Source organism: Aulonocara stuartgranti (genome assembly GCF_965226115.1).
Source record: "Aulonocara stuartgranti genome assembly, chromosome: 8".
In the NCBI taxonomy this organism is placed as follows: domain Eukaryota; kingdom Metazoa; phylum Chordata; class Actinopteri; order Cichliformes; family Cichlidae; genus Aulonocara; species Aulonocara stuartgranti.
Genome location: NC_138959.1, coordinates 18554800 through 18581892, shown reverse-complemented (window position 1 = coordinate 18581892; position 27093 = coordinate 18554800). Strand labels below are relative to the sequence as shown.

General features: G+C 40.8%; 1 protein-coding gene across 6 annotated transcripts in view; it reads left to right on the top strand.

Annotated features, from left to right (window-relative positions):
* Nucleotides 1–27093, top strand: part of LOC309712957 (myosin phosphatase Rho interacting protein) — a 54317-nt gene that overhangs the window by 13841 nt on the left and 13383 nt on the right. For 2 of the 6 annotated variants that reach the window (XM_082544190.1, XM_082544193.1), the window contains exons 4-14: nucleotides 10930–11081; nucleotides 12743–12827; nucleotides 18169–18469; nucleotides 18743–19265; nucleotides 20411–20549; nucleotides 22067–22183; nucleotides 23095–23151; nucleotides 23243–23311; nucleotides 23419–23508; nucleotides 25183–25292; nucleotides 25440–25478. In XM_082544190.1, coding sequence (XP_082400316.1) covers nucleotides 10930–11081; nucleotides 12743–12827; nucleotides 18169–18469; nucleotides 18743–19265; nucleotides 20411–20549; nucleotides 22067–22183; nucleotides 23095–23151; nucleotides 23243–23311; nucleotides 23419–23508; nucleotides 25183–25292; nucleotides 25440–25478 — 1682 coding nt within the window. Of the gene's footprint in view, nucleotides 1–10929; nucleotides 11082–12742; nucleotides 12828–17330; nucleotides 17385–18168; nucleotides 18470–18742; nucleotides 19266–20410; nucleotides 20550–22066; nucleotides 22184–23094; nucleotides 23152–23242; nucleotides 23312–23418; nucleotides 23509–25182; nucleotides 25293–25439; nucleotides 25479–27093 lie in introns of all 6 variants that reach the window. The other 4 variants (XM_082544191.1, XM_082544194.1, XM_082544195.1 and 1 more) reach the window with 4 other exon arrangements.

Here is a 27093-nt window from a genome sequence, read left to right as displayed (position 1 = left end):
CTCGTTCTCTCCACCTTTGTCTCTCTGTCCATGGGAGATAATCGCAGAAGTGTTGTGCGTGAAAATATGTTTTTGTCATTTGAAGACAATGGGTCCTATTGTTTAAAATCTTTTTGTCACTTCTTCACTTCACAACTCTGAAATGCTTCTATGAACATCGAGTGAAAACAGTGGTGATTAAGGCATGACTCACAACAGAAGACTGTCAGTAACCACACTGGTTTCTTTAGGGAGGCTTTAATCTATGACCCAGTCTTCCAACCTCGTAGAACACCTGACTCGCTTGCTTATTCCAGCCTGTGTTGTGATTGCTCAGTGTGTTCAGTAAAGATACGAAAAGATGCATGAGCACTCTCCAACTGAGTGCTGACATGCAAGTTTGCTATTACCAAGAGAGTATGACTCAACTAAACTAAACACGGTGAAGGGTCTTAGGAAAGATGGGCTAGGCTGCATATTCAGTTAATATATTACCAGTCTTGCTCTGTGTTATGCTTTTGGCCTGAATTTCTCCATCTGTATTCTTATCTTTGCTCCTTAGTTTTTGTCTCTGTCTTAGTGACCACATTGTTCTGGATATGGCGGATATAAATACTCTGAGACATTTCCTTTTCTTCAGTCAGCAGTATCCTGTAACTGGCTCAGGACCAAGTCTGTCCTCTAAATATTAAACTCGTGGGCTTAGCCTATCTGTGAGCTGCTATCAGTTACTTTTATTTGTGTTTAGTTGTTTCATTGACTAATATTAGTTGTTTTCTCTTAAATATAAAATGTAATTTAAAGTTTTATATTTTCATATCTTCTCACTAGCTTCCCTTTGTTCATAGTGATTGTGTGTTCCACAGCCAGATGGTTTAATATGCCTGCAAATAATGGCGCTGAAATTACTGTAGCGACAAAAGATGGACTTACAATTATGCCAAAATATATGTCACTCACATCCCCTTCACAATTGCTAGAGGGGTAGGTTATGTGTAAGCTATTATGTAAAGTAGCAAACACATACTTTTATCTTTGCAAATTCTGAAGTGAAACACTTTTTGTTTTTTTGTTTTTTTTTTTAAAGACACTTTGCTGTTGTAGTTGTGAACACATTTTGTGCCACTGTGTCCATATTGGTACTGGTAACCTTAGTGCATCGCATGGTATTCACGGTTAAATGCCTTTGTGTGAGAATAGATTATAATAATTAAGGTTATGCAGGGTGTTGGACTACTGTTTGTTATTTCATGGACTGTGTGGGATTTTGGGCATCAACAGCAATGATGGTGTTCGAATACTGATTTAGAACCTCGCTTACCATGGCAGCGACCTGAACTTCGAGTTCAGGGCATACCATAGTGATTATATTGGCGTTCTGTGTGTGTGTGTGTGTGTGTGTGTGTGTGTGTGTGTGAGAGAGACTGTTGACAGGATCATTAAAAGTGTGCCAGGTCTCCATTTTGTGTTTATGTGGGACTTTAGCTGACTGTGACTTTGCACTTTCTTTCTTGTGTCATATTTCTCTTGGCGAATGTGAAGGAGGTTTAGTTGAATTCTGGTTGACTGTGGACGAGTACTGTGCCGTGGTGAAAAGTTTTCAGAATATCCTTTTACCATCCTTCGTTTCAACCCTCCCTCAGTCACTCTCTTGTACTTTTTAATGATTTCCAGCCATTCATTAACCAGAAAAAGGCTTATTCCTGGAGGATTTGGCTAAACAAGAACTTCACTTATACATTACTCAGTCCAATTTACTTTCCCGTCCTTTTACCGCTCACTTATCCTGCCACTGTCTTGTATCTCTCTCTTCCATTCCAGCTCTGTCTGGCAAATAAACTGTTTGTGCTGGGGGAGAGCAACCACCAGTATTGTGTAACTTCTTTTCCCCCCCTAAACCCCTCCCTGCTCTATAAAGCCAAACGGGGCCTGGCAGACTGCTCGCTCAGTTTGTTCTAAACACCAGACCAGGACACTGACAAAAGATTTCATTTAAAGTATCAGGGTGAGAGGTTAGCTAGCTCCAAGACGGGTGCTAATAAAACAGTGGGAAGGTCTGCATGTTCAGTGGTGGTGGCGCAGGGACACTGGCAGGCAAAGTGAAAGTAAAAAACATACATTTAAAACCAAACCAAAAAATGCTTCCCAATATATTTAGATTACTTTTTTTGGGCTAGATACATTTTGGACACACGTTTTAAAATAAACCTCCTGTAACTGTAATTTTTGATTTGGTTAGCACCTCAGTTGGAAGTTCAGTTGTAGGCTAGCCTTAGATTTGAAGCCATTGCCTTGGGATAGCCTGTAGTGGCCACAGCTGCAGTTGAATGTCAGAGACATGACAGGTGCAGCTGTATTAGGTGACCTTTGACCTTTTGCCTCAACATGGTGACCCAGCAATCCTGTCACCTGTTAATGTCAGGGCTTTGCAGCAAAGGTATCTTTAAAAAGTGCAGCCTCAGAGCTGCGTCTGGTCACTGCTTACAATTACAGGATAAGAATAGGATTCATATGTGATGGTGCACACTTTCAGCTTCAAGTATGTTTGATATACAGGTGAAAATGTCTCCCAGTAGAAGTTTTTACTTATGTGGGCCTCTTTTAATGAGTAGCTCAAGCTTATAAAACCTACATTACGTGGAGTTGAAGATTTTGGCTTGCTGCTAATTGTTGTTGGGTGAGCGACTCTCTCTTTAATAACCTGCTCCAGCTTCCGCAGGAGCTGGCCCAAAATTCCCTTTTCCAACAGCCGTGTTCTGGCTTGCTTCCAGCGATTGCACCCTCAGTGTGGTCCTCTCTCTTCTGTGCTTTCTCTCAGCTTTAAGGCAACAAGCACACACCTTCTTTGTAACTTTAGCTATCAAAAATGACTCATGGATGCAATTTTTAAAAAGTTCTTGTAATACAGTACTTATAGCTTTGTGGAAAAAACATGTTGCCTTCATCATCAGTGAGCAGTTTTTTTTAATTTTTTTGTTTGTTTGTTTGTTTTTTTTATTGTTTTTTTTTAAATTATGGCTGACTGTTTTGGCCTGTCACAATGACCAGATGGTGCTTTAGTTTTAATGGTGTCTGGTCCTAGAACGCATAAAGAAATCTGGAAAGTTTTGTTACCTGATGAATCCTCGCTTCGTTGCTTGAAATTGTTGTCACTGCTGTTTTGATTACGCTGCTTTTCATCCTTGTAGGGGAAAAAAGCTAGCTCCTCAGTTGATGTATTAACTTAATTAAGTGAAGAAACATTTTCCTGTGCCTCCTCCATTTTCCCTTCCATTCCTTTTGGCTTGATGGGCAAATTCTGCCTCGACTGGACTGAAGAATTATTTGGTATCTCCCTGCATGTCTTCTGTAATTTCTTCATAGAGCTGACTAAGGTGCAGAAACTAGCTGTTTAATTGAGTTATTTGTATTTATGAACCTTTTCTGTGACTATAGAAGTTTTTATTATAGACTGCAACAGCATCAGAAGACCAAGCATAGAACGGGTACCTTTTCACTTTGGCCTACTTTCCAAAGTGCTGTGTCAGTGCACTGAATGGCGTGCAGCAGCATTTCAGACAGTTGTGTTTGGAGGCAACTTGTAATCTTATAACAAGTGCTGTGTTTTTGCATTGGAGCCAAAAGCTGACCACAGAACTGTGGCTTTAGGGTTTACTGTGCTAGAAGTTAGTGATTAAGATCATTAACATTTAAGACTAACAATGGATAATAGCAGTGTTGCAAAACAGTCTTAATGCGCTGGGCTTCCAGCATTCATTTGGGAGAGTAGCTGTTGGAATGAATTTAGGCTGGTGGACTGCTTGATGAATGTGTTTTAGGATCTAACTGCGGCACTGATGTGACATGCATTTGTGCATTCAGCTCCCAGCCACCCAAGATTTTACATAAGGTCAGTTTCCTGTCTCTGTGATCCACTTTGCTGACAGGAGCATGTGGCACAACAAAAAAAGCTTCTTTACAGTCTTTGCATTCTTTGTTTGTCATCCTATTACTCAGACAAACAGAGGTATCTTTTAGATGATTTTGTCTCAATGTCAGTGGGAGTATGCAAAAGGTGCAAAGTCAAATTTAATAAAATTTGGTGGAGATTTTGTTATAAAGTTGGATCACTTTCATTGAAGGTATGACATGAGACAGTGGACTTGGCAGAGAAAGCCCTTCTCGGTTAGAGATTGGTATCGTAGAAACCAATGCAGTCCCTTCACACATAGGGTAATTATTTGGCACCGTCTCTACAACCTCAAGTGAAGGGTATAAACTGAACAGATAAGCAGTGAGTAGACATAACAGGCTCCATTCATAAGTCAGGAGAAGGAGTGAAGACGGCAAGGAGCAGATGAGAAATTATTAAATAATGATTTTTGACACTGAGATGATTCAGAGAAGAAAGGGGCAGCTTTCACAAAGATTATTGGGAGAAAAAGAAAAGGTGTTATCTGTGGGTAAACACACACACACACCCTAACAACAGCTTTTTAGATCTTACAGCCAAGGCAACATGACACAACTCGACTGTAGCACCTGTTTCTGCTGCCAGCCCATCAACTCTGTCACCACTTCAACATAGGCTGACAGATTTCTCACACTCTGCCTTTTGCTGCTTTTTATTATGTAGTCATTATTACAGGCGTCACACCAACAGCTCCTGGCTGAGTGATACTGCGTTACCGTAAATGCCTTGTTTGACTTTTGTGTGACTACATGTGTTTTTATTATTCTATTGTTGGCTTGCCACCATAACGGGCAGCCGGAGATCAGGTTCACATAGTTGTAGTTTACTGCACTTGATTGACCGATTGCAATCATAGCCTGCATTTGAAGAGAATCCTGCTGTACTAAGCAGCGGCAAAAAAAGAAAGGTCTTCATCATCACTTACTCACCCTCATCTTCCTCCGCCTCTGCATTCGTCGGCTACTGGCCTCCTAACACAGCATTAAACCACCCACATTCTCTCACCACTCTCCATAAGAAGAGAAGCGCTGCTGCCACCCACAACCCTCTCTGAAATATCTTCTACAAATATGTGTGAAATGTGTGCTGTGGTTTTTCCTTTGCTCTTGTTCATTTTTTTTTTCACATAATATTGTGTGTTAGCGCTGTGTTCTTCCAGCCTCCGCTGTAGCTCTGTTGCTTCGTTACCGTCTGAAAGTCCAGAATGCATACCAGTGGGATGAGGTGTATCTGAGAATGCCTGACAGGACTGCACTTTATAACACATGGTTTATTTTGATTATTGTTATTGTTTTAATCCATCTATATGTTTAGCTGGAGTACAGACCTATAGTGGATATAGTAGTGTTACAGAGGGGGCTGTTACTGTGCCTGCTGAAAGCAGTCTTAATACGGAGGTAAAATGACCTAACCGAGAGGCTGTTGGACTTGATGATTGTAGTGTTGCCTGTGACACATCTCTCAACTCTATTTCCTAGCCTGATCACAATGTATATCTGTTGTTGTATGATGATTATGTGCTTGGGAAGGAGGTGGTTTGATGGTCCTCTGCAGCACAGCTAAAGGTGACTCCCATCCATATAGCACCTGAGGATATTTCCCTGCAGCTGGTTGTTGGCTCGATTACTGGTATCAAAAAATGTGTGTTTGCTCCTGTTGTTCTCAGTTGCTATGGAAAAATTTATCGCATAATTGCTGTTATTTGTAGCAAGCAGAGGATGGACCCTGAAGAGACCTGATTTCAAGCTTTTGCACGTGAATCAGGATGAAACGGCGCCAGTTCATCGGCTTTTCTTTTGGCTCCAGTGTCTGAAATGATCAAACTAGAATAGCTTTGGATGCAGAATAAAGAAGCCTGCTGGTACATGTCTAAAGACGAGTAATGTAACTCAAGAAGTGAAGTCATAGCATTTGAATTTGTCACCACACAGGATGGCAGACAGAGTGGCACCTAGTAACCAATAACAGATGTTTCTAATTAACGGACAGGTGTTCGTAGCTAACCTTGGCAGCATATTTAGTTGCAATTATGCTGATTGTGAGAACTTGACTGAATGTATTGGAAAATGTATTGCAACTTGTGACTCACACAGTATAATGCAATTTACCTCACAATCTTCGTGAGTCATTTTCAAACGGCCTCTCGCTTTCCACGAACAGAAACGAGTCAATCGAACCCAAAAATGTTGATGGCAGAGGACGAGAATTTGCTTCGCAATGGAAAAAAAGAAAGCGGACCATCAGTGAGCTGCCAAAAGAAGCAAATATTTCTCCCACTGTGTCATAAGGGAGAATGGGCTGTTTTGCTTAGCTGCAGAATTGCAGTGAGCAAAGGAAGCCCAGGCACAAAGATATGTATGGAACTCACTGATTACCATTATATAAACAGATGTGGTTTCTAATGAATACCACCATATTGCCACACAGCATCTGAGCAGAATAGTGCATCCTGGCTGCGATATTGTCAGTGGTTTTAATGATTAGCACCCCCTGTTCTTTCCGACTGTACAACTTGAAATAGTTGCTGTTGTCTTTAATTGTTTTCCTCAATAACCTCACTTGCTGTTTTTGACTGCGTAAGCACTTTCACGCTGATGAAGTTATCTACAGTTACTTGGATGCTGTACTAGTATTGCTCACAAAGTCAGTTGTGGAAATCTGCACATATCTCACACTCCCAAATTAACTGGGCACAAAGGGAGGACCACCAACCAATTTTCAGCCATTAGTAGGAGGATGTGTCATTGGCACTTTCTTCAGTGCCAGCTAACAGACGATTATTTTGAGGTATTGATTGTGTTGTAGAATTATTTAGTGCTCCGGCATATAACGGTAGAAGTTTCATATTATCTTTGCTTGGAGGCTTGGCAAGTTTCAAATGTTCACACAAATGGTGCAGTCATTTCCAATAAGTGGACAACTTGCCATGTTTGAAGTTCACATCCTGCATAAATAAGCTTAAATGTTAGGTTATCAGAACAAATTGTTCCTTGGATACTAATCAGTACTCAACATTACTGTTGTGTTGAATATTAATTATCATCACTACTGATATGAACAGAGCTGTCTTCACACAACCCCTCCAGCCACTAGCAGCTGAACACACGAGCAGTGTTTGAACAATAAGAAAACTGAACAGAATATTTTGAGGAATTTCAAGATTTCAGTAGACCATTCTGTGAAAGTGCTAAACCGCTTTGATAACCTGGCCAACAAACATGTTAGCCTTTTAACTATTAGTGATTATCCAATAGGCACAAACCCAGCCTCAGGGGCTCCCAAGCTTATGTGCTATCTTGTGAGCTAGTGCTAGTCCAAAGCCTGCATAAATAGGAAGGTTGCATAAGGAATTACATCCTGTGTAAAGTCATCCGGCTGTGGTCACCCCTTGGGATATTAGGGAGCAGCTGAAAACATATATGTAAAGTGTATATCGCCCTACAGTTACACTTTGTAGGTATTTCTTTGCCTCTTTTTTTTTTTTTTTGTGCTACATCCGAAATCTTGAAATAGTATTGTCTGATATTATAGTTGTAATTTTTTGCCCCCATGGTATCTTCAATGGTATTTTCCTGGGTATCTGTATCGAGTTTGAAATTCTAGTATCCAACCTAACACATGCACATATTATACTACATGAAAATGTACTACCTGAAGTATCCAAAGTAAAAAAAATGCTTCTGTCTCTTGCTTTTGCATGACATGAGCAGTTTAAGAAGGGAGTCTATTTTCATAACCTGTTAATTTTAAAAATTGAGCCAAACCTGAATTGCCTGTGAGTAAAACAAAATCCTAAAATTGGGAAATTAACTGAATTAAATGAATCATACATTTTCCAGTACAGTAGCCTTGCATGTATCTAATCCCACAGTTTACAGTGTTTATAAATGATGCGACTGCATAGTTTTCATGTAAAGATTGTTATGACAGCTTAAAATTTTTACCTGCAGCTGCTGATTCAGTATTCACATGCTAGACTGGAGAAATTGGATCTCTCCCTGATTTGTCCAGCCTCCCTTTGGGACTCTGTTCAACGACTCCCATGGAGTATTTCCACTATTGTCTAAGAAACCTCAGAGACAAGAATAAGTTTATGCTGGCTTCATAATTTTCATGCTGTGACCACAAAAGGACATTTGTTTGGGCCTCTTGTCTCCCGGTCATTTCCTTATTGAGGGTTAACGGGAGGAGTTGCTCTGTGGACTGTTGCGACTGACAATCCTACATTATGTGAACTAGTGCTGATTCACAAAGGATTCATTGTGAAGAGCGGTGGCCCTGGGAGAGTGGAATGGGTCTAGGTTAGGTGACAGAGGTGTGGGTTCAGGGGCCTGGGGCTAGGGGCTAGAGGCACTATGGCTGGACCAAAGTGGGGGAGTGTATGGTGCTCAGCTGACACAGTGCTGGAGCTGGGAGGGGGCACATGTGTGAGAGGAACCCCGTGCTGGTCGCCACACAGCTCCAGCAAACATTTACTGTACTCCTACTGTGCTGCCTCCTACTACAGTCAAAGCACTGAAATCCCTCTCAGAGGTGAGCTGCTCTATGAAAATAGGTTCCTAATCGAAGCTGCTGTCAGTCTGATTTATTTTCTGTGTTCATGAGAATCCAATGCAGTGCTTATTAAACCAGGGCCTTAAGCTGCTTGTACAACTGTTCCCAGAATCAGACATTTTTTGCCGTTTATCCTCTTCTGACTCCAGCTCAAGGACAAGCCCACATGTGTGGTGTACTCTAGATTTGTTTACACAGACAGATGGCCGAGCAGTCCAAAGTCAAAGTCCACAAAAGCCCTTTTTATTTTATTTTTTTTCCTGCTGCACTGCTGTTCTGCTTGACCACTAGCTCAAGACCTTAATCTCCCTCCTCTCACCCTCTACTGGTCCTCCTCTCTGTCTTTTAAATCTTCAACGTCTCTGTGAGGGTGAGACCAGGGCTTTCAGGTCAAGCTGACTCCAACCTCTCTGGCTAGCCACTATGGACCAGGACTCAGTCCTTGCCCAGCTGTCCCAAGGGTTGTTTACATGGCTCTGTGTCAAGTCCGGCTGTTGCCCTGGCCTCTCTACTGTCAAAAGCCCTTCGGTTACAGGCCATTTTAAAGTTGTTGAACCAAAATAATGTCCAATCGCCATTTTTATTGCATGCATACACCGCATAGATGTTAGTCTTGTTAGACTAACCTACTGTCCTCCTGCTCCTATTTTTCAGTGCCAAAATTTTGACTCTTACAAAATAGAAAGTGGTAAAAAAGTGACAATTAATAGCAACAAAGTAAACGGGGCCTCTCATCTTCCCTCAGGGTGGCGTTACCACAACTGTGGATTTCTCTGTCCACATTAGAGGCCATAAATGGGCCTCAATTGCTCTCTTACTGATAGGTTACAGTTAAGCTGCACTATTTGGGTCCTTGATTCAGATCTATTGGATCACTACGTGGCCTTTTAATTTTCTCTCCCTTTCCAGCTCTCTCGTAATGAGTGCAGATTTGCTGAGGGCTGTAATTTATCATCTTTGGTCTGCTACGTTAAAGCTTGCGGATCCCTGCATGTGGGGTTGTTTTAGTGAAGCTAGAGCAGTTGATAGAATTTTAGTGTAAACTTTGTCAGTTTGCTGTATTTTGTTTTGCTAGAATGCTGTTTGTTTTATTGTATTATAAATCCCTTTACATTAGTATGCTTTGTCTGTCCTTTTTAATCCCTTATTTAAAAAAAAAAGAAGAGAGAACTTTTGCATTTGTTGTTCAGTTGACTTGAAATTAAAGTTCATGGGGCTCCACCAAGACCATTTAAGCTCAATAAATGTATGATATTTCTAAAGCCAGCGAGCAAAACGATTTAATAATCGTGATCTCAGTTTTTTCCAGAAAAGAAAATTGTAGATATTTTTGTCCTAAGCTAGTAGAACAGATTAGATACGCAGTGCTCACTTACTTGATTGAACAAATTTAAATCCCTCAGTCAACATAGGATAGGATTATTCTAGCTTTTTTTTTTTTTTTTTTTTTTTTTTTCAGGGCTCGTGGAAGTCATTTGGAGGTCAGACTGAATTAAAGTCAGGTGTCAGAGCTTTGTAATATTTCTGGTTGCTTTTGTGCAGTTGTTTGTTTGCCTTCTTTACTGTCTTCATAAGAAAGCAACTGCACAAGTCTTTTTACTCCTTGGTGCTCTTAGAAAGCCATGATTTTTACAACACTGTAGATGAGTAATGCAGTGCCATTGACTGGTATAACTAGATTATATGATCTTAGTCTGTATTCATTGTAAATAAGCCGTGGTGCATTTAAAAAGCTGTTGTGTACTTACACAAACTTCCATTGAAACCCTAAGTCATTGTACACAAAGTGGTATTATTCAGAAAGTCCTGTGGTCATGGTATTTATTGCTGACAGATGGCATCCGTGTCAGTCTGCATAGCTGTGTTTGCAGATCGCGGCGAGGCATCAGACAGCGAACCACGTAATGAACCTATGAACTTGTACTGTAACAGGCACTTCTTTCACAGGGCCATTCATGCGGTTTTAGTGCAGTCAGTTGAGTTCATTTGAGAAATTTGTCATTCATTTTTATCTTATTTTTGGGTACATGTGCTTATTTAACTTATCCTACAAATAAAATTGCACCTTCACTAAAAATGTAATACAGGCTTGATTATTGACTTCATAACAGTTTCATGCTGATAACATCAAAGCTGCAAAGAACTGCAGTTTTTCCTCTTGTAAAATCATGTTTTTCCTAGAGCAGTGCTGCATATGTAAGGCAATTATGGAATTAACGCAGTTTAAATGCTTCGACGCATATCTCAAATCACAAAATACTGAAAGTGAGCCGTGACAAGAACATTTGCGTTTGCACAGACTGTTATATCAGTGTGCGGCATGCCAAGCTTGGCATGAAATTTCATGCTGGGGCGGATTGTGTGAGAAGGCAGACCATGTGGAGGGATTTGCAAGCACGTCTGTTAACTTTCCCACTTACCACTTTCTCCCTGTGCCTCTTCAGCCCAGCACGCTTCCCCAGGGTACAATCAATATGAACCAGTGTTCTGACGTCATCGACGGCGAGTCCAGGACAGGTCAGAAGAACTCGCTGTGCATCCTGACCCCTGAGAAGGAGTACTTCATACGGGCCGAGTGTAAAGAAATCATCAATGGGTAAGACGTAAAAACCTGCTATCATAGTACTCATAATCATCTACTATATTAGGATTCGCAAATGCACATCCTGCCATTATTTGGATACATATATAGAAAGAAATGACTTCAGGTGGGCAGTGTGGTTTGTGTTGCTCTGTCTTCTGGGTTGCATGGACAGTGGTGACAGAAATAAAGTGGTATGGCTGTGTGTAGCTGCTGTGGCAGCCAAACTGCTCTGCCCCCTGCTGTCTCCTTTGTGCTGTGCTCTTCAGATAGTTGTAATTTACGCTGCAGTGACAGTGCACATTCTTGAACTGTTGGCTCTGCCTGCTTTTCTAACCCTCTCCCTGTCTTAACAAAGTCTTCTACAGCAGGACCTAGATTACAGTACTAAAATGTAATCTTCATACTTCAGGCTTCATTTGAGCCTGCAGTTTAAAGCGTGTTTCTGCACTGCGCTCTCCCTGGCCGGCTGATGCACATTATAGCTATTCTTAGGGAACTGTGACTCACAGCACCCACTCCTCATCATGCTACCTGCTCTGTCGCTATTCACCTCCCACTCTCCTATCATCATCTGGCATGCATGTGTTTGTTCTAGGCCATCACAGAACCATATTAGCTTTTCAAGTTTGTCATTTCCTGACAGTGGAATTTATTTTTCACTATGTTATTCTCCTCTAAGATGTCTTTTGACTTTTATTAGAGTTTGAACATAGTGCCATGTGTTGGTGTTCTGTCCTAAAAATGTTGATCACTAGATTTGCTAACCCTGTCCGTGTCAGCACTTCATTCAGATGATGTAAGGATCTAGATTCGCTGTTACCTGTATAAATATTTCTGGTGTTAAAGCACCGTGGTTTACCATATCCAACAAAATGCATTATCCCCATCTTTTTAACTAAAGCATAACTTCAAAAGAATGAATATGCAAACAGAAATTAAGATCTGTTATGTTCTATGATTTTTGTTCTCTACCATTTTCTTATTTTCTGTCATAAATATGCTCTTAGTTTTTGGTGGATTCTCAGATTAAACATGGACACAGAATCACAAAATGAAGTAAGCATATGTATGTGCCACCCCAAAAGCTCAGATTTCAGATACTCCTAAATGCTTTGACACAGCCAGGGTTTCTTTCTAGTTTTACCTGTATTTACTGTCAGAGTAGATCTTGCTAATGTGGTCATCTCGGACACAGCTCAGGCTATGAGCTCAGACGCCCCACTCACCTGCTGTGTAAACCTTCTGTTTGTGAGAGGCAGCCAAACTGAACAAAGAAGTTCCAAAGAGAGGGAGGCCTTAAAGGGAAGCTGCTTGTTTCAGGCAGAGGATGAAATAGGAGGCTAAACAAACGCTCAGTATGATGCATATTAGAATTCAATGAGATGTACTTTGAACTGTGAATTTGTAAAAGCTACTTTACTAGAGTCCAAGACTACAAATATGGAGCTGGAATAGGCTACCTTTTAAGAAATGAAACTGTGCTGACTTTGCTGCTTTAGCCTTTAGTGTTGTAAATGTGTTATTAACGTATCGCTTCGTCGGGGCATGCTTCGTAGTTTATTCTTTGCTGCAGAAAACTTTGTCCCTTTGTATATGAATCCATTAAGCATGCAGAGTTTATGCAGTCAGAATTTAAGACTAGAAGAGCACTTACACTGTTTCATTATTTGCAGGTGGCAGGAGGCTCTGACTGTGTACCCCAGGACAAACAAACAGAACCAGAAGAAAAAACGCAAAGTCGATCCACCCACTCACCAGGTAATGAACTTATTCTTTCTTTGCCCAGTGAACAACAGCCAAATTTAAATTGTTATATTATATGTCATGAAGTGTATAGTTTTCTTTTTTCAGTTTAATATTGGTGGTTTAAAACAAATCAAAAGCTTGGGACTTGCATGTATAAATGTCAAAGAACATTTATGTTGTATTCTTTCAACGTGTTTTGTATGAGGGAGAACTATGTTTAATAACTCACAATGAAGCATCTTTATGTTTCTGTGCTTATGACAGCTCTGACAACAGGATTTATGTGCTTGAGTTCATGTGGCTGTCCACAGCCCCAGTCAACCCCACATTCATGAATGGGTTTTCTCTTAGATGTCTGGGGGGAAATATGAACTCACAAATGAGCTGATTAATTAAAGCTCAGAGGTGGTTTTTGACTGTAGCGCAATGATTATGACACAGTTTTACCCAAATATGTGCAGTAATAGGATTAAATGATGACGGGATCACAGGCTGTATTCAGGAGGTTTGTCTGTGTCGACATAGAGCTGCAGCTTGACCCTTATGTTTTAGATATTATGAACATTATAAATTATCCACATGTGGCAATTGCTTCATTCCTTGTCAACAACAAAGAGAGCATATATTTAAGGATGACCTCTGCCATGGAAATATGCAGAATGGATGCCTCTCATTCCTCTCCAACTACAACAGCTTTTTTCCCCCCTTTAAGAGGGAGACAGATGTAGTTTTTCTGCCAGTGACATGCTCAACAGTTTAAACCGCCTATATTTACATTCCTGTGTCACATGATATGTCAGTTTCGATAGACAACACGCCTCACACTTGTCTAATTTAACTCCAGCTATCAGTGAAGCACACATCGTGTTACATATTGTTTCTTGGGTGTTGTAAATCGCATGTGGTATTGTTTTCCACAATTAATACCTGCTTTATGCTTCCAGCAGTGCATAATTGCATAGATATGGAACAGTATCACAAGGTTGGCAGGCAGCAAACATTAGTCAGCTATCAAAATATTCCTGAACAAACAGTGAAGGGAAATGTTGACAACTGCATGTGTGCTGTAACAACATTCAGCAGCAACTTTGATCCTGTTGCACATGAATTTGCTGGTGCGCTCAGTTTCATTGTCATGTCCAGCAGCTGCCATCACACCTGTCAGGCTTTTTCAGTCCGTGTGGTGATTAAGCATTTGGTGCTTATCAAAGCATTCCCATTCAGGACTTATCGAGGATTTAAATCCTTAAATATTTGTGGCAACCCAATAAAGGTTTTGTCATTTCACACTGAGCTCCTGAACTCTTAACAAGATGCATGTTTAAGTCTGTGAGCCGGAAAAGGTGCACTTTGGGTTTTGAACTCCAGTAGTCCTGCCTATTAAACAATCTTTGCAGAGTACATTTAACGGTCTAAAAAGGGTCAAGGTCACTAATGTGTCTTTCAAGCCTGTCTTGCAACGCCTTTCAGAACCACCATGGGAGCAAAAAGCAGTTTTTGCGTCAGAGCAAGTTTTGTATTCCCTGGCAGGTAGGAATAAAAGAATAATGGTCCAGAGTGAAGATGAAATATAAGAGTATGATATAATAAAATTGCACAGACCACCCACCATGGCATACCAGTTTGTGCCCCCCGCCCCCCTCCTGTGTGAGGCCTGGCCAAGTTTGTGGTGCATACAAACAAACGTACAAACTGAACTTCATTGTCTGGTTCCTCTAATGACGGCGCCCCGAATCAGACTGTGACCTTGCTCGGCTTATGCAGACTGGCTCATTTACAGAGAGAGCGGCGACACAGACATGACCTTGACTGTGTCTCGCTGTGACCACCAGTTACGTCTGTTTTCATTGGTCTTGTTTCTTTTCTTTGCTGCGTACAGTAACTGTTCGTGTAGGTAACCAAACCTGAAGCTCCTCTTCTGTTCACATATAATTTCCTCTGAAAGGTTATTCTTGGATTGCTATTCATTTTTGTTCTTTACTTGTTCATTTTGTTGGTAAAATCCACAATTAATTGGTTATTTAATATTATGGTACCTATAGAGTTAAACACTATAGGGAGGCATGGAGTCAGGCCTACAGCTCTAAATCTACATTGTAAACACTTCACTGGCGAATGTGATCAAATTTATATTGTGCCAATGTGACAAATAATTGGGCTACAGCAGTTCTAGTGACTCATTGGTGAAATGCATATCAGCCTATAAAACATTCAAGGAAGAATAAGAAATATGGAGAATGGCAGAATTCAAATTTTTAAAAATGAACCGTTACTGTCGCCTAAAGCAGACCCTCAGTTGTCATGCCATATCCTGACCAGCAGTTGTATTCTATTGTGAATCATGAAGAACTTCTTGTTTTATATTTGTATTAAATATATGTGGGAAAATGAATAAAACCAATAAATATAATTAAATAAGAAAGTAAATTGGGGGATTAATGCAAAGGTAAATAAAGAAGAAAAGGCAAGAAAAGTCAATTCATGTAATATTTTAAAGCCAGTCACTCTTACAGCAATTTATAATAGTTCTGGTGTGTTTAATGGTATGTAACCAACCAATGAGCTAATGTGGTGGGGAGGTATGCATCTGTCCATCCGTCCAGTTTCCACAGTTTCCAGGAATCACTCCTCCTCGACTATTGGTCACTTTTTAGCGAAACAAAATTAATTTGTCTTTACGTATGACTGTTGTGAACTGTAGTACAGCAAAACAAACTTACCGCTCTCTTTCTGTACTTCACACATTACAATAAACTGTGAATTCTGATGGAGCCGATGAGCTACTAAGGCTACGTTCACACTGCAGGTCTTAATGCTCAATTCCGATTTTTTTTTTTTTTTTTTTTGTCTGCTTATTCACACTACAGATAAAATGCGACAGAAAACGTGCTCTAGTGTGAACGCTCAAAGCGGCCCGCATGCGCAAAAGAAGACGTCACACACAACGCGCTCTGTTTAGACCCAGAACAAACAGTATTGTTTGACTGATGGCCCTTAATATAAAGACTTCAGACTTTACGTTTCCCAATTTTTGCTTTAAGTTATTTTGCTATTTACATAATAATGTAAATAACCTAATAATTACCTTTTATTGCTGTTTTAGAGGAGTGGTGCTTCAAAGGATAGTTGCAGATTTCTGTCAGAATCTGCAGATTATACAGTACAAATAAAATGTTCACGTTTCTCCAACGTTGTCTTCCCAACAGTTTCACTGACATCTACACTGGATGGCCAGGAAGCGTTCACAATGTCTTCTCGGGCGCTTCTCTGGCGCTGATAATTGGCGTCTGTCTTGTGTCAGTGACGTAAAAGATGGATTTAATGCGACATGACCGTTCAAACAGCAGTCGCTTTCTAAAACATCGGATATGTATCGCATTCAGTACCACATACGAAAGTGACCCAGATCAGATTTGAAAATATCGGATTTGTGCCGTTCACACTGTCATACCATGATCGGATATGGGTCGCATAGGGTCAGAAGAATCGGATTTGATGCGCTTTCGCCTGCAGTGTGAACGTAGCCTATGTGACTGATCTGGTTAGTTCATCCAGCCAAAGGACTGATGAGCTCTCACCATCCATTCACAAGACTCTACTCCTCTTACAATGTTGGTGAGAATTTAATTGGTCTGAATCCAAGGTCTTATTGCTCAAGGTCATGTTTGTCGTTTTAATTAGATTTTAATTCAGTAACAATACAGGGGATGTTTTGTACAGTAATTTTGGTGGGCTAATCAGCTTCTACATCATTGACCTTATGGTTATTGATTCAGTCTTTTATTTATTTATTTTTGGCAGTTTACCATTAACAAGGAGCAGTTTGCTTCATGGTCATTTTACAAGCACAATGCGCATGTTTATGGTTTTTAAATAGCTGTGATAACCCTTTAAGATAGCACAAACATCTGCAGTCATATTTCATTGGGTCCAAACATATCTGATGTGTGCCTGTGGGCTTCACTTTTAAATACCGCTGTAGTGGTCAAGGCCACCGCATAATTAGGCTCGGTAATATGTGAGCATGGTCATGCTTTCGCTGCTTGTTTGCTGGCAGGTCCTATCAGTATCTCTTAGGTTATTCGAGTGGATAAATACCCAGCGTTATGTCGAGGCTTGAATTTTCCACACCGCACTGTGTCAGCTCCATACTTCCACCTGAAAGCTCCCCTCCCACTTGTGCATACTTTACTGGAGACATACCTGTGCACAGTCGTATTTGTCTTGTGGGTAGCGCCCTTTAAGACAAGTACATTGAGTACAAAAAAATGATGTCATGTGACGCGTGTGTGTCATTGTAACTGAAAGTTGTCTGCATTTTTAGTTCTTCTCCAGTAAAGCCCTTGACATCTCGTAGTCATGTTTTGTTTTGTATTAATTTTTTTGTTTTGTTTTTGTTTTTTGACTTTAAATAGAAGTCGCAATAAAAAGAGCGGTCCATGAAAATGTTATGTATTGATCATAATGAGCACTAAATAGTAAGCATTAACATCAAGGGTATTCTGTGATTGGCAGGGTGGAGTAACTCCAAGACAGTGTTTTTCCACTGAGGACATGAATGGGCACCCAGTGAGTTCAGCTTGGCCAAACTTCTTATCCTGCTTCATCTTCAAAAAACCCCTAAATTTTAAAACTCGCGTCGCTCTGTCCCTCTAAATTAATTTCAGCATATTTTCAATCACTCCAGGTGAAGGGGGAATGAAACGGACATGCTTTTAGCCTACCTTTGCGATGCCTAAAGAGCAATTCTTTGCACAGCATCAGCATGATTGTGGTGATTTGAATAGGCTGGATGAAAGTGGGCTGTTTGAGGGTCGCTTTCTTTAAAAATCTTCCTCTTTCTTGTTATCTCAGTGATTTTGTGCATCTTCTGATCACTGATTTGGTGAAATCAGATCTTTGAACAGCTTTAATTTTGTTTGCATTTGTTAATCAAATCAAGACGTTCTCGGCACTTTTAGCCAAGGAAATCTGTTCCGACATCATCCACCTCTGCACACTGTCCTCGTGGGGTGTTTTAGTTTGCTCTCGCTATTCCTCATAAGTACGTGTGTTTGTCTAGCTGTCAGTCCCTTTCTCCCTTTTACTGTTCCAGCTTCACTCTTCCAGTAATTTACTAGAAATAAAACTTTTTTTTTATTGCCTTAATGTTTGATTCATATAAAAAAACAAAGCAAAACATCTTAAAGAGGACAATGATTTATCTCTACAAATGCTTACTAATGTGATCAGAACATGGAGTACAATAATCAGGATTTGAGTAACATACATATTCCAATATTTGATTTCTCATTACATTTACATCATAAATGTTCTTTAATCTCTTTCCTCCTCATATTCCTTTGTCCTGTAGTCTTTCTGTGACCTTACCTGCCAATATATCCTTTCCTCTCCCCACCCACTCCTTCCAACCCCAACCATTACACAGGAGCCCGGCCCAGCTAAGGTAACAGTGACCAGCAGCAGCAGCAGGGGCAGCATCCCATGCCTGCCCAGCAGTATTGCCAGCGCCGAGCGGGTGCCAATGAGCCGCGCCACTCTGTGGCAGGAAGAGCCCCGCTGGAGCAGGGCCACCATCCCCTGCAGCCGCAGTGCCTCCTGTCTCAGCCAGCTGGGCCACAGTCAGCCAGACTCCAGTATCACTACTCAAGATGGTGAGAACTTTAACAAAACTCTATGAAACTCACAGCAACTGTATTTACAAGGATAGAAAAATAATCTAAATTGAATATGACACGATTGAGCATAAACGTTTGTGCTTTTAATCACGTTCTTCTATAAACAAACTGAATTTGCAGTGCAGCTGGGGAAAAAACCCCAACTTTCCCAGCAGTAAAATGACAGGAATGGGGTGTTTTTTTTTTTTTGTTTTTTTTTTTTTGGTCTCATAAAGTCTGCAGTGAGCTGGGCTTTTTTTTCTCCCCCAGATGGTGGCACTGTGAGCAGTGGACGTAAGGTACGAGTTGAGAGTGGGTACTTCTCCCTGGAGAAGACCAAGTCGGAGCCTTCTCCACAGTCTGCACATCACTCACAGCCACCCCAGCATCTGCCCCTCTCCTCTTCAGCATCTTCCTCCTCTTTAGGAGCTCCCAGTTCCAGGTACAACTCTGAATCAGAACCCCAGACTTCCCCTCATCAATCCTCCCAAGACCCTCTCCCCTCTCCAGGTTCACTTGTCTCCCCAAGCTACTCCACCATCAGCTCTTCTCAGAGCTCTCTGGACTCTGATCCCAGTGGAGCTACATCCACTTGGGAGGGGCACAATGGTGGCGGGGGCGGCCGAGTCGGCTGTTCCGGCAGGGAGTACGCAGCACTGGCAGATGTGCCCCGGGCCCGCAGACTGAGCTACCGAGAAGCTTTCCGCTCAGAGAAGAAGCGCCAAGACCTGAGGGCGCGGACACGGAGCCCCGGGAGAGAGGAGGTGGCTCGGCTGTTTGGGGAGGAGCGCAGGTGAGGATGACAGTTCAGAGCCGTTTTAAGTTTCCCGCTCTTCCTCGTGATAGACCCAATCAGTGCTGAACAAACACCATAACAAATAAGGCAGATGAACTTGTAGTAATGATGGCAACATGATTAATAGTCATTAATGAGACACCGATTGTTAGCTAGAATAGAGCATGCTCAGTGTTTATGTGAAGTTCATCCATTGCTGAGGATACCCCACACAGTATTATAGCACCACCCTGTGGCTGCTCTCTCCAAGCATCTGTTGCTGTTGCTGCCTACCCTAGCTTATCAGTGGTTTGCCATTAATGATTACAGGGATTTAAATGCATGTGATGTTTTGGTTTTGTACTGCTCTCTACCTCTTTTGCTCTCGGCTACCTTGCTAGTTTTTGTTGTTTCAATCTTTTCCAGGGGCTTCTGAACAGAGCTTCTCAGAGCTAATGCTCAACCAACCCTTCCACCCTGCCCCAATGCTGTTCCCTGCTGGTCACCGCTGACTCCTGCTTTCTATCATTTCATCCCTGCACTGCCTCGGAGCACACACATGCATAATAAATACTTAATTTCCTGTACATACCATGCATACAACATACTGACAGGTTGGGTTATAGATACGGTTTTGTTTTCTCCAACTTCAATCACTACTTATTTTTCAAATACATATACATTAACAAGTGCAGTTCCTTAAGGTAATGCTGACTGTTGCTGCTTCTCTTTGCAATTTGTTTAATCCTCCATTCCATTCATTTTCCATCTCTCCTAAATTTGATCTACCGGTAATTATATAACACCATTTTTTATTTTTTATTTTTTCCTAGAAATGCCTCTGGGTGGTTCTATTTGGTAGTATTTGTTATTTTGCATATATTTATGTTGTATTTTCTGTGGAGAAGACTTTGTGTGTTTCTAAAATGATGATTTATTTGTGCTTACTGTAAACCAAAGCCTCTTCTTTCCTTTAACTCATGGATTTTGACTTTGATTTGTTCATGTTTGGTGTCTTTTTTATGCTCTCTGTGACACGACCATGATGTGCCATACCATTATTTTTTTCTGTATTGTTTAAAAAAAAAAAGCAAAAAATTGTTTTTGCTGTTTTTTCTTTTTTTCAAACTTGAATTTTTGAATGTGATTTTTGTGTCTCCTAGGCGATCTCAAATCATTGAGCGGTTCGAGGATGGTCAGCATGTTGAGCGCATGGAGACAAACGGCTCTGATCCTTCTGCTAACTCCGTGCTGATCCAGAGACAGGGACGCAGCGAGAGACGTTATTTGGCTAATAAACATGTACGCTCTCCTCTGATTAATCCTGAGTAAATCAAACCAGAAAGGTCATGCAATACTTACGGCGGCCCTGAGAGGTCAAACACACTCCAGCTTTAGAAAACACCAGCAAGTAGAAAAACACTGGAAAAGCCCCCCAAAAACCCAAAACAAAAGAAATGATAAAAAAAGACCACAAAAGCTCTCTCTCACACACACACACACACACACACACACACACACACACACACACACACACATATACACACACACACACACACACACCCTAAAAAAAAAACATAACAGAAGTGTTTTGGGAGACAATAGCGTGACAGAATAGCTGCGGAAGTGACAAGCTAACCTTCCAGCTGACCCAATCCTTAATCTTGAGAAAAAGTGATGCATTTCGTCAAAACCTTTATTAAAAAAAAACATAACCCAAATTGCTAATGTTACCCAGTCATATGCAAAGGCTAATGTATGACCCACCTGGCACTGGGACACAAACCACAGTAAGAGCAGTAAATTTAGGTCTGATAAATGAGTAATATCACAAACTAACCACCTCCTATTACCAGCTTTGTCACTTGTGCATATAACTAAATAAATATGTAACAAATCAAATCACTTTTATTGTCACATCACATGTGCAGGCACACTGGCACAGCACATGCGAGTGAAATTCTTGTGTGCGAGCCCCACAAGCAACAGAGATATGCAAAACACAACAACACAAACGAGCAAAATACAAGAATGGCTAATCTGAAACTAATAAATATATGTACAATATATAATAGTGTATGCATTCCTGGATGTGTATACTAAATATTATCCTACGTGTGTGTGTGTGTGTGTGTGTGTGTGTACACATTTTTACAAATTAAATAGTAAAAATAAATAAATAAAATATATAAAAATATACAGAGTTGAATATGTGCAAAACAAGTGGCATTTATATACAGTGTGGAGTGCATAATGTTGAAGTTCCAGTAGTGAAGCTGAGGTGTCTATGACGTGTTCAGCAGTCTGATGGCCTGATGGAAAAAGCTGTCTCTCAGTCTGCTGGTTCGGGACCGGATGCTGCAGAACCTCCTTCCTGATGGAAGCAGTCTGAATAGTTTATGGCTGGGGTGACTGGAGTCCTTGATGATCCTCCCCGTTTTCCTCAGGCAGCGCTTCCTGTAGATGTCTTGGAGGGAGGGAAGCTCACCTCCAATTATCCGTTCAGAGCACCGCACTACTCGCTGGAGAGCTTTGCAGTTGTATATAGTTGTAACTATATATATGTTACAATTTCAAACTGAGTAATTTCAAACTGAATTTCTGTAACTACAGCAGCTCATCTGCAGTATCGTCATGGCTCATCTGGAGCCCCAGCCCACACTTTGGGAATCACGGATGGATTTGTGTGCTTTTGCTGTGTTTTTTCTGTTTGTTGGTGTTTTCTTAAGTTGCATTGCATTTATTCTTTCAGGGCAAGTGTACATACTCTAGAATTAAAATGAACTTCTTGTAATTTTTTATACATTTTTTATTTGTAGGAGATGTCACTAGATTCAGCAAAGGACCGTTCAGTTCCTGATGTATCCAGTTCCACTTTGGCCAACTTAAGAAGGGCCAAATCATTGGACCGCAGAGCAACTGAGTCCTCGATGACTGTGAGTGTTGAGAGTGCTGCCAAACTGTAAAGCATGATATGTGAAAAAAAAAAATATAGAAATGTATATTTTTAGGAGATTTGTCAGAGAAAATATTTTCCCACTCCTAAAGGTGTCTCTGTTCAGCAGAGCATCAAGCTTGACTTTTTTTGTTTTCTTTATATCTTTGCACACAAGTTGCACAAATTGCCACACGTGCAGTTGTTAGACTTGATCTCTTCAGTTTTCAGCTACAAAATTAAAGCGTTCAAGTTACTTAAGCTTGCAGTGGTATCATCTTGAGCTCTGACTCCTACCAGTCTGATCTGCGGTCACTTCAGGGAGGGTAGCAGGGGTGATCCACTCGGTGTGTGACTTGTCTTTCTAGCCAAGCTGCAGCTGCCCAAACCCACCCCCCTCCACTCACTCAAACACACACTCACGTACACAGCACTGCCGCCACTGCTACTGGCGATTATAAATAGCCTCCACAGAAGCAGTTGCGTGTGTGTCCCTGAGACAGAGGGAGAGAAAGAGATTGTCAACATATGAACTGAAGGCAGTTAGCCATCATAATGACTCTGTGCCAGACTGTGACACCACACCTGATGAAGCTCAACAAAAACAAGGTATTGTTGAGTTAGCGGTGGCCAGGTTTTGGAGGAACGACTTACTTTAGGGTCTATAAACAGCCTTGAGTTTGTGTTTCACGGGAAAGTCTTGCTCCCGCCAGTCAGTCTCTGTAGCTGGAGCCGCTTATTCTTTTTTGAGCTGAGGTGTGGATATGAATGTAAATAAACATAATTATATTGTTATTGCCATGTGATATCCAGTTAAAGGTGTCGTCATGTTTATTCATTTTTTAATTTCTTTTCATTGATTAAATGATATTCATTACTTAATGATCCATTTCTGATCTGTCTTAATTGCAGCCCGATCTGCTGAACTTTAAAAAAGGATGGATGACAAAGCTATATGAAGATGGAGTGGTAATTTGCTTTCAGTATTATCTGCTTCTCTGCAATATTGAATAAATAACTTGTACATGTACATTGTTAATGGGGTTTTTTGGCATTTCAGTGGAAGAAGCACTGGTTTGTCCTGACAGATCAGACTTTGAGGTACTATAAGGATTCAATAGCTGAGGAGGTAAGGCTTGTTATTCACTTAATAAAAAAAAATAGTTTTAAACTTGATGAAAAATGACATATTTGTACTTATCGTTGGGTTTTTGTTTTTGTTTTCTTCCCCTTCAGGCTTCAGAAATGGACGGTGAGATTGACCTTTCTACGTGCTACGATGTCAAAGAGTTTCCCGTTCAAAGGAATTACGGTTTCCAAATCCTGGTGAGTGTCGAATCTTCGTGTCAGTGTTTATCCCACGTCATTAATCATCAGTAAAGAAGAAGCTTATTGTCCACGCGGTTTAGATCCGGTGTCTCCTGCCAGTCTATAAACAGCTTTAGACACCATGCGGTGCAACTTTTGGGTATCAGGTTTTGTCATTTCTCTTCCTGAAACAATTCTTTGTTTGTCATGAAGGATGTCACTTGCCTTGTCATCTCTCTGTGAAAGGCTGACATCATAGCGGACTAAATCTGCCACAGGCGTTGCCAGCCCTGCCGGTGTTCTTGAACCAATGTGGCTTCCATCTGCACAATTAAAAGCCCCGTCCTTGTGAATAATGTCTCATTAGCACTGACTCAAATACGAGTCTATGTGCAGTAGCGTGGACCCTCCTTTAAATGGTGCAGTGCTTTATTCATATAATCTTTTGGGCGTTAAACATTTGTAGTGCTTGTTGTTGTTGGCGAAATGCTTAGTGGAGGTGTATAGTTGGTTGGGGTAGAGTGGTGCCAGTGGGGCTTTTGTTCCTGCTACATGATTTAAGCTCGCCGCTCTAAAGCTGTATCTGAACAGCAGCTACAAGGTCATTTCTTTTGTTTGCATTTGCTTGAAGTAGCTTCCACAGTAAGTTTCTGGAGGAAGTCGGAAATAGATTGCTCAAGAGGATTGTGCATTCTTTGGCTGAAAACATCATTGATCTGGTGTTGTGTGCACCGCAGGTTAAGGTAGATGGAGCTATGGTCAGTAGTGTTTTTGATTTCAAATCTCACTACTTCACATCATCAGGAGTTTTATTCATAATGTTTTGTAGACGTTCCTTAGCTTCCACTAGAGGTCTCTGTAAATGGGGTTAGTGCTTATAGAGTGCTGCTGTTTCTGTTGTTAGATGAAGGAGGCAAGTCTCATCACAGCGTGTAATTATAGAGGTTTAGATCTAGGTAGCACCTAAATGGATGTCTTGTTTGGTATAAGATTTAATATAACGAGTAATTAGTTACATTTTTATGATCAATTAAAATATGTTTTCATTATGTGGATTGTATGTCCTATGTGTATCCTACCTTCAGTTCATCTGCAGTTTTGTCTTTGCTACTTCAGAAAAAATGCGCATTGCATTTAGTGTAGCAGGTTTGTCTTTGCCTCCACCCTCTCCCAACATCCCCAGCCACCAGTTTCCATAGTTCATAAAAGTAACTCACAATGAACTCACATTTATTACAAAACAACAGCCAGAGAACAGCTTTTGCATTTGTGGCAAAAAGGGGCAGCTGTCATTACTGTAGAGTTCTAACTATACGTTAAGTCGAATGTGTTGCACATTCAGCACAAAGCACCTCTGTTACTTGTTTTATCAGTGCAGATGGTGTTAAAAGCTATGGCTAAATGACTAAAGCCAGGACAATGTCGTAGTTTGACAGCATGAGGTGTTAGTTTTGTTTGAAGTAACTTTCCTGTCAAGAAAAACAGAAGTGAGGCTGAGAATCTACTCCTGTCAAAAGTGTTTCTCTGACACTTTTGAAGTGGACATAAGCATCTGTTAAATTGAAAAAATGAGTAATGAAATAAAAAGTGGTTAACAGCAGTTAACTTTTATTAAAAGTACTTTTAGAGCATAATTCTTTGAAATGTGTGGCTTCTGAGTGAGTCAGTTAAATGCTCTGCCTCTGTTTTCAGTGTAAAGAAGGAGCGTGCACCCTGTCAGCGATGACCTCTGGAATCCGTCGTAACTGGATTCAGGCGATCATGAAGAACGTGCGACCCACTATCGCCCCCGATGTCACCCGGTAATACCCACTGAGGATTAACCCTCACCACTGGCAGATATAACAGCTGCTTTTTTTGTTTTATTTATCTGAATTCCTATTTCCTCCTCACCTTCTGTTTCCTTCTTTTTCTTCCTCTTCAACCTGTATTTTCAACCTGCTTTCCAGGAAAAACATCCCTCTGAAACTATCGGTTCTGAAGCCCAGGTTGGAGTGCTTGTGTGTAAAATATCTCCCCCACCCCCCCAATGTTGATGTTCTTGCTCAGCAATGTCAGCCCCACCGTTTTTGTCATCCAACCATGTGTCATGTGATTATTGAGTAATGTCTCCCAGTTAGTTGTGCTACTGTAGAGACCCACACTGCAATCACATCTACATACTTGAATAATCTGCCCAACACCACAGGCCAGTGTCAGTCATGCCTGTAATGTGATGGTCCACTAACTGTTGGAAATGGTGCCACAACAACACCAAAAGCTCAAAATAACTAAGCTTTGGGCTGAGTATAAATGTCCACCTCAAAACAAGAGCTCTGTAACTACGTAAGCATTTATTTTTGTACTTTTCATAGCAAAGCTGGAGATTATCTTTCACATATCAAATGCTGAAGTTGCACATATGACATGTTATATGTTCTTGAGCTCTTTCCCTCCTTGAGGACGCCACACAACACGGTTAAAAAGGATTGTTCCATCAGGTCACCCTGCCCTTTAAAGCAGTGCACATTAGTGAGCAGTTTACTGCACATATTCATATTAAGCCACTGTTAAAGAGCTAAAGGCAGGAACCCGTCATCAGGCTTACATCAGATCAAGTTGCTTTTAGCCCCACTGTGTGTCTTTATAAATGTTTTTGGTGTTTAATGCTTTGACATGCATTTTATTGTTTAAAATGGGGTATCTGCTGGTCTTTAAAGTTAAAGCAACTTCCTTTGTCACTAACAAGACCTAATAATTTTTCACAAAGAAAACCAGACTATTGTTAGTTAGCATTTCTGCTTTCATTTTTGCTAATCAGATGTCAGTAAATGTTGCAAACCAACAGACTCAGTATTTACTGCATTCCCTCTTCTGTTACTCTTTATTTTATTCACTTATCTAGCCGATGGACTGATTGGCTTATGCCATGACAAGGTGTCAGTTATCCCTCTATCCAGAATTCACAAGAATAGCTGCTACTTTTAAAATATTGGTCAGATTTTAGTCTAAATCACGCACATGATCACCTGCTGAGATTTACCCAAACTTTGCTCAAAGTCAGGATTATATTTGTCATTTTACAAACTGTAGTCAATAAACTTTGGTGCTACCACATCGCTGACTTTCTGGTTTAGTTTTTTCCTGTTAAAATTATTTATGACACAATGAATTTACAATTGAGGTTAGTTTAACAGAAACTGGATTGTTGTGGCTTTTAGTCCACGACTCATTTCAGTTGTGGTTATATAGCACCAAAACACAACAACAGTTGCCTCAAGGTGCTTTATATTTTAGGGTAAAGACACTACAATAATACAGAGAAAACCCCACAACTAGACAAACCCCTATGAGTAAGCACTTGGCAACAGTGGGAAGGAAAAACTCACTTTTAACAGGAAGAAACCTACAGCAGAAATGGGGTCAGTCAATGTAATTGGGTTTAGGGTGTTTTAACACCTGCTGTGTCCATTTAAATTGAACTCAGGTGTGAATACAGTAGTCTCGGGTGCGGACCAAAACAACTGCAAAAAGACCCAGTTGGAGGAGGTGGTCTCGGTACGATTCCAAACAAACTCCAGATCAGTTCATTTATGGTGTGAACGTGTTCCCACCCCGATCCAA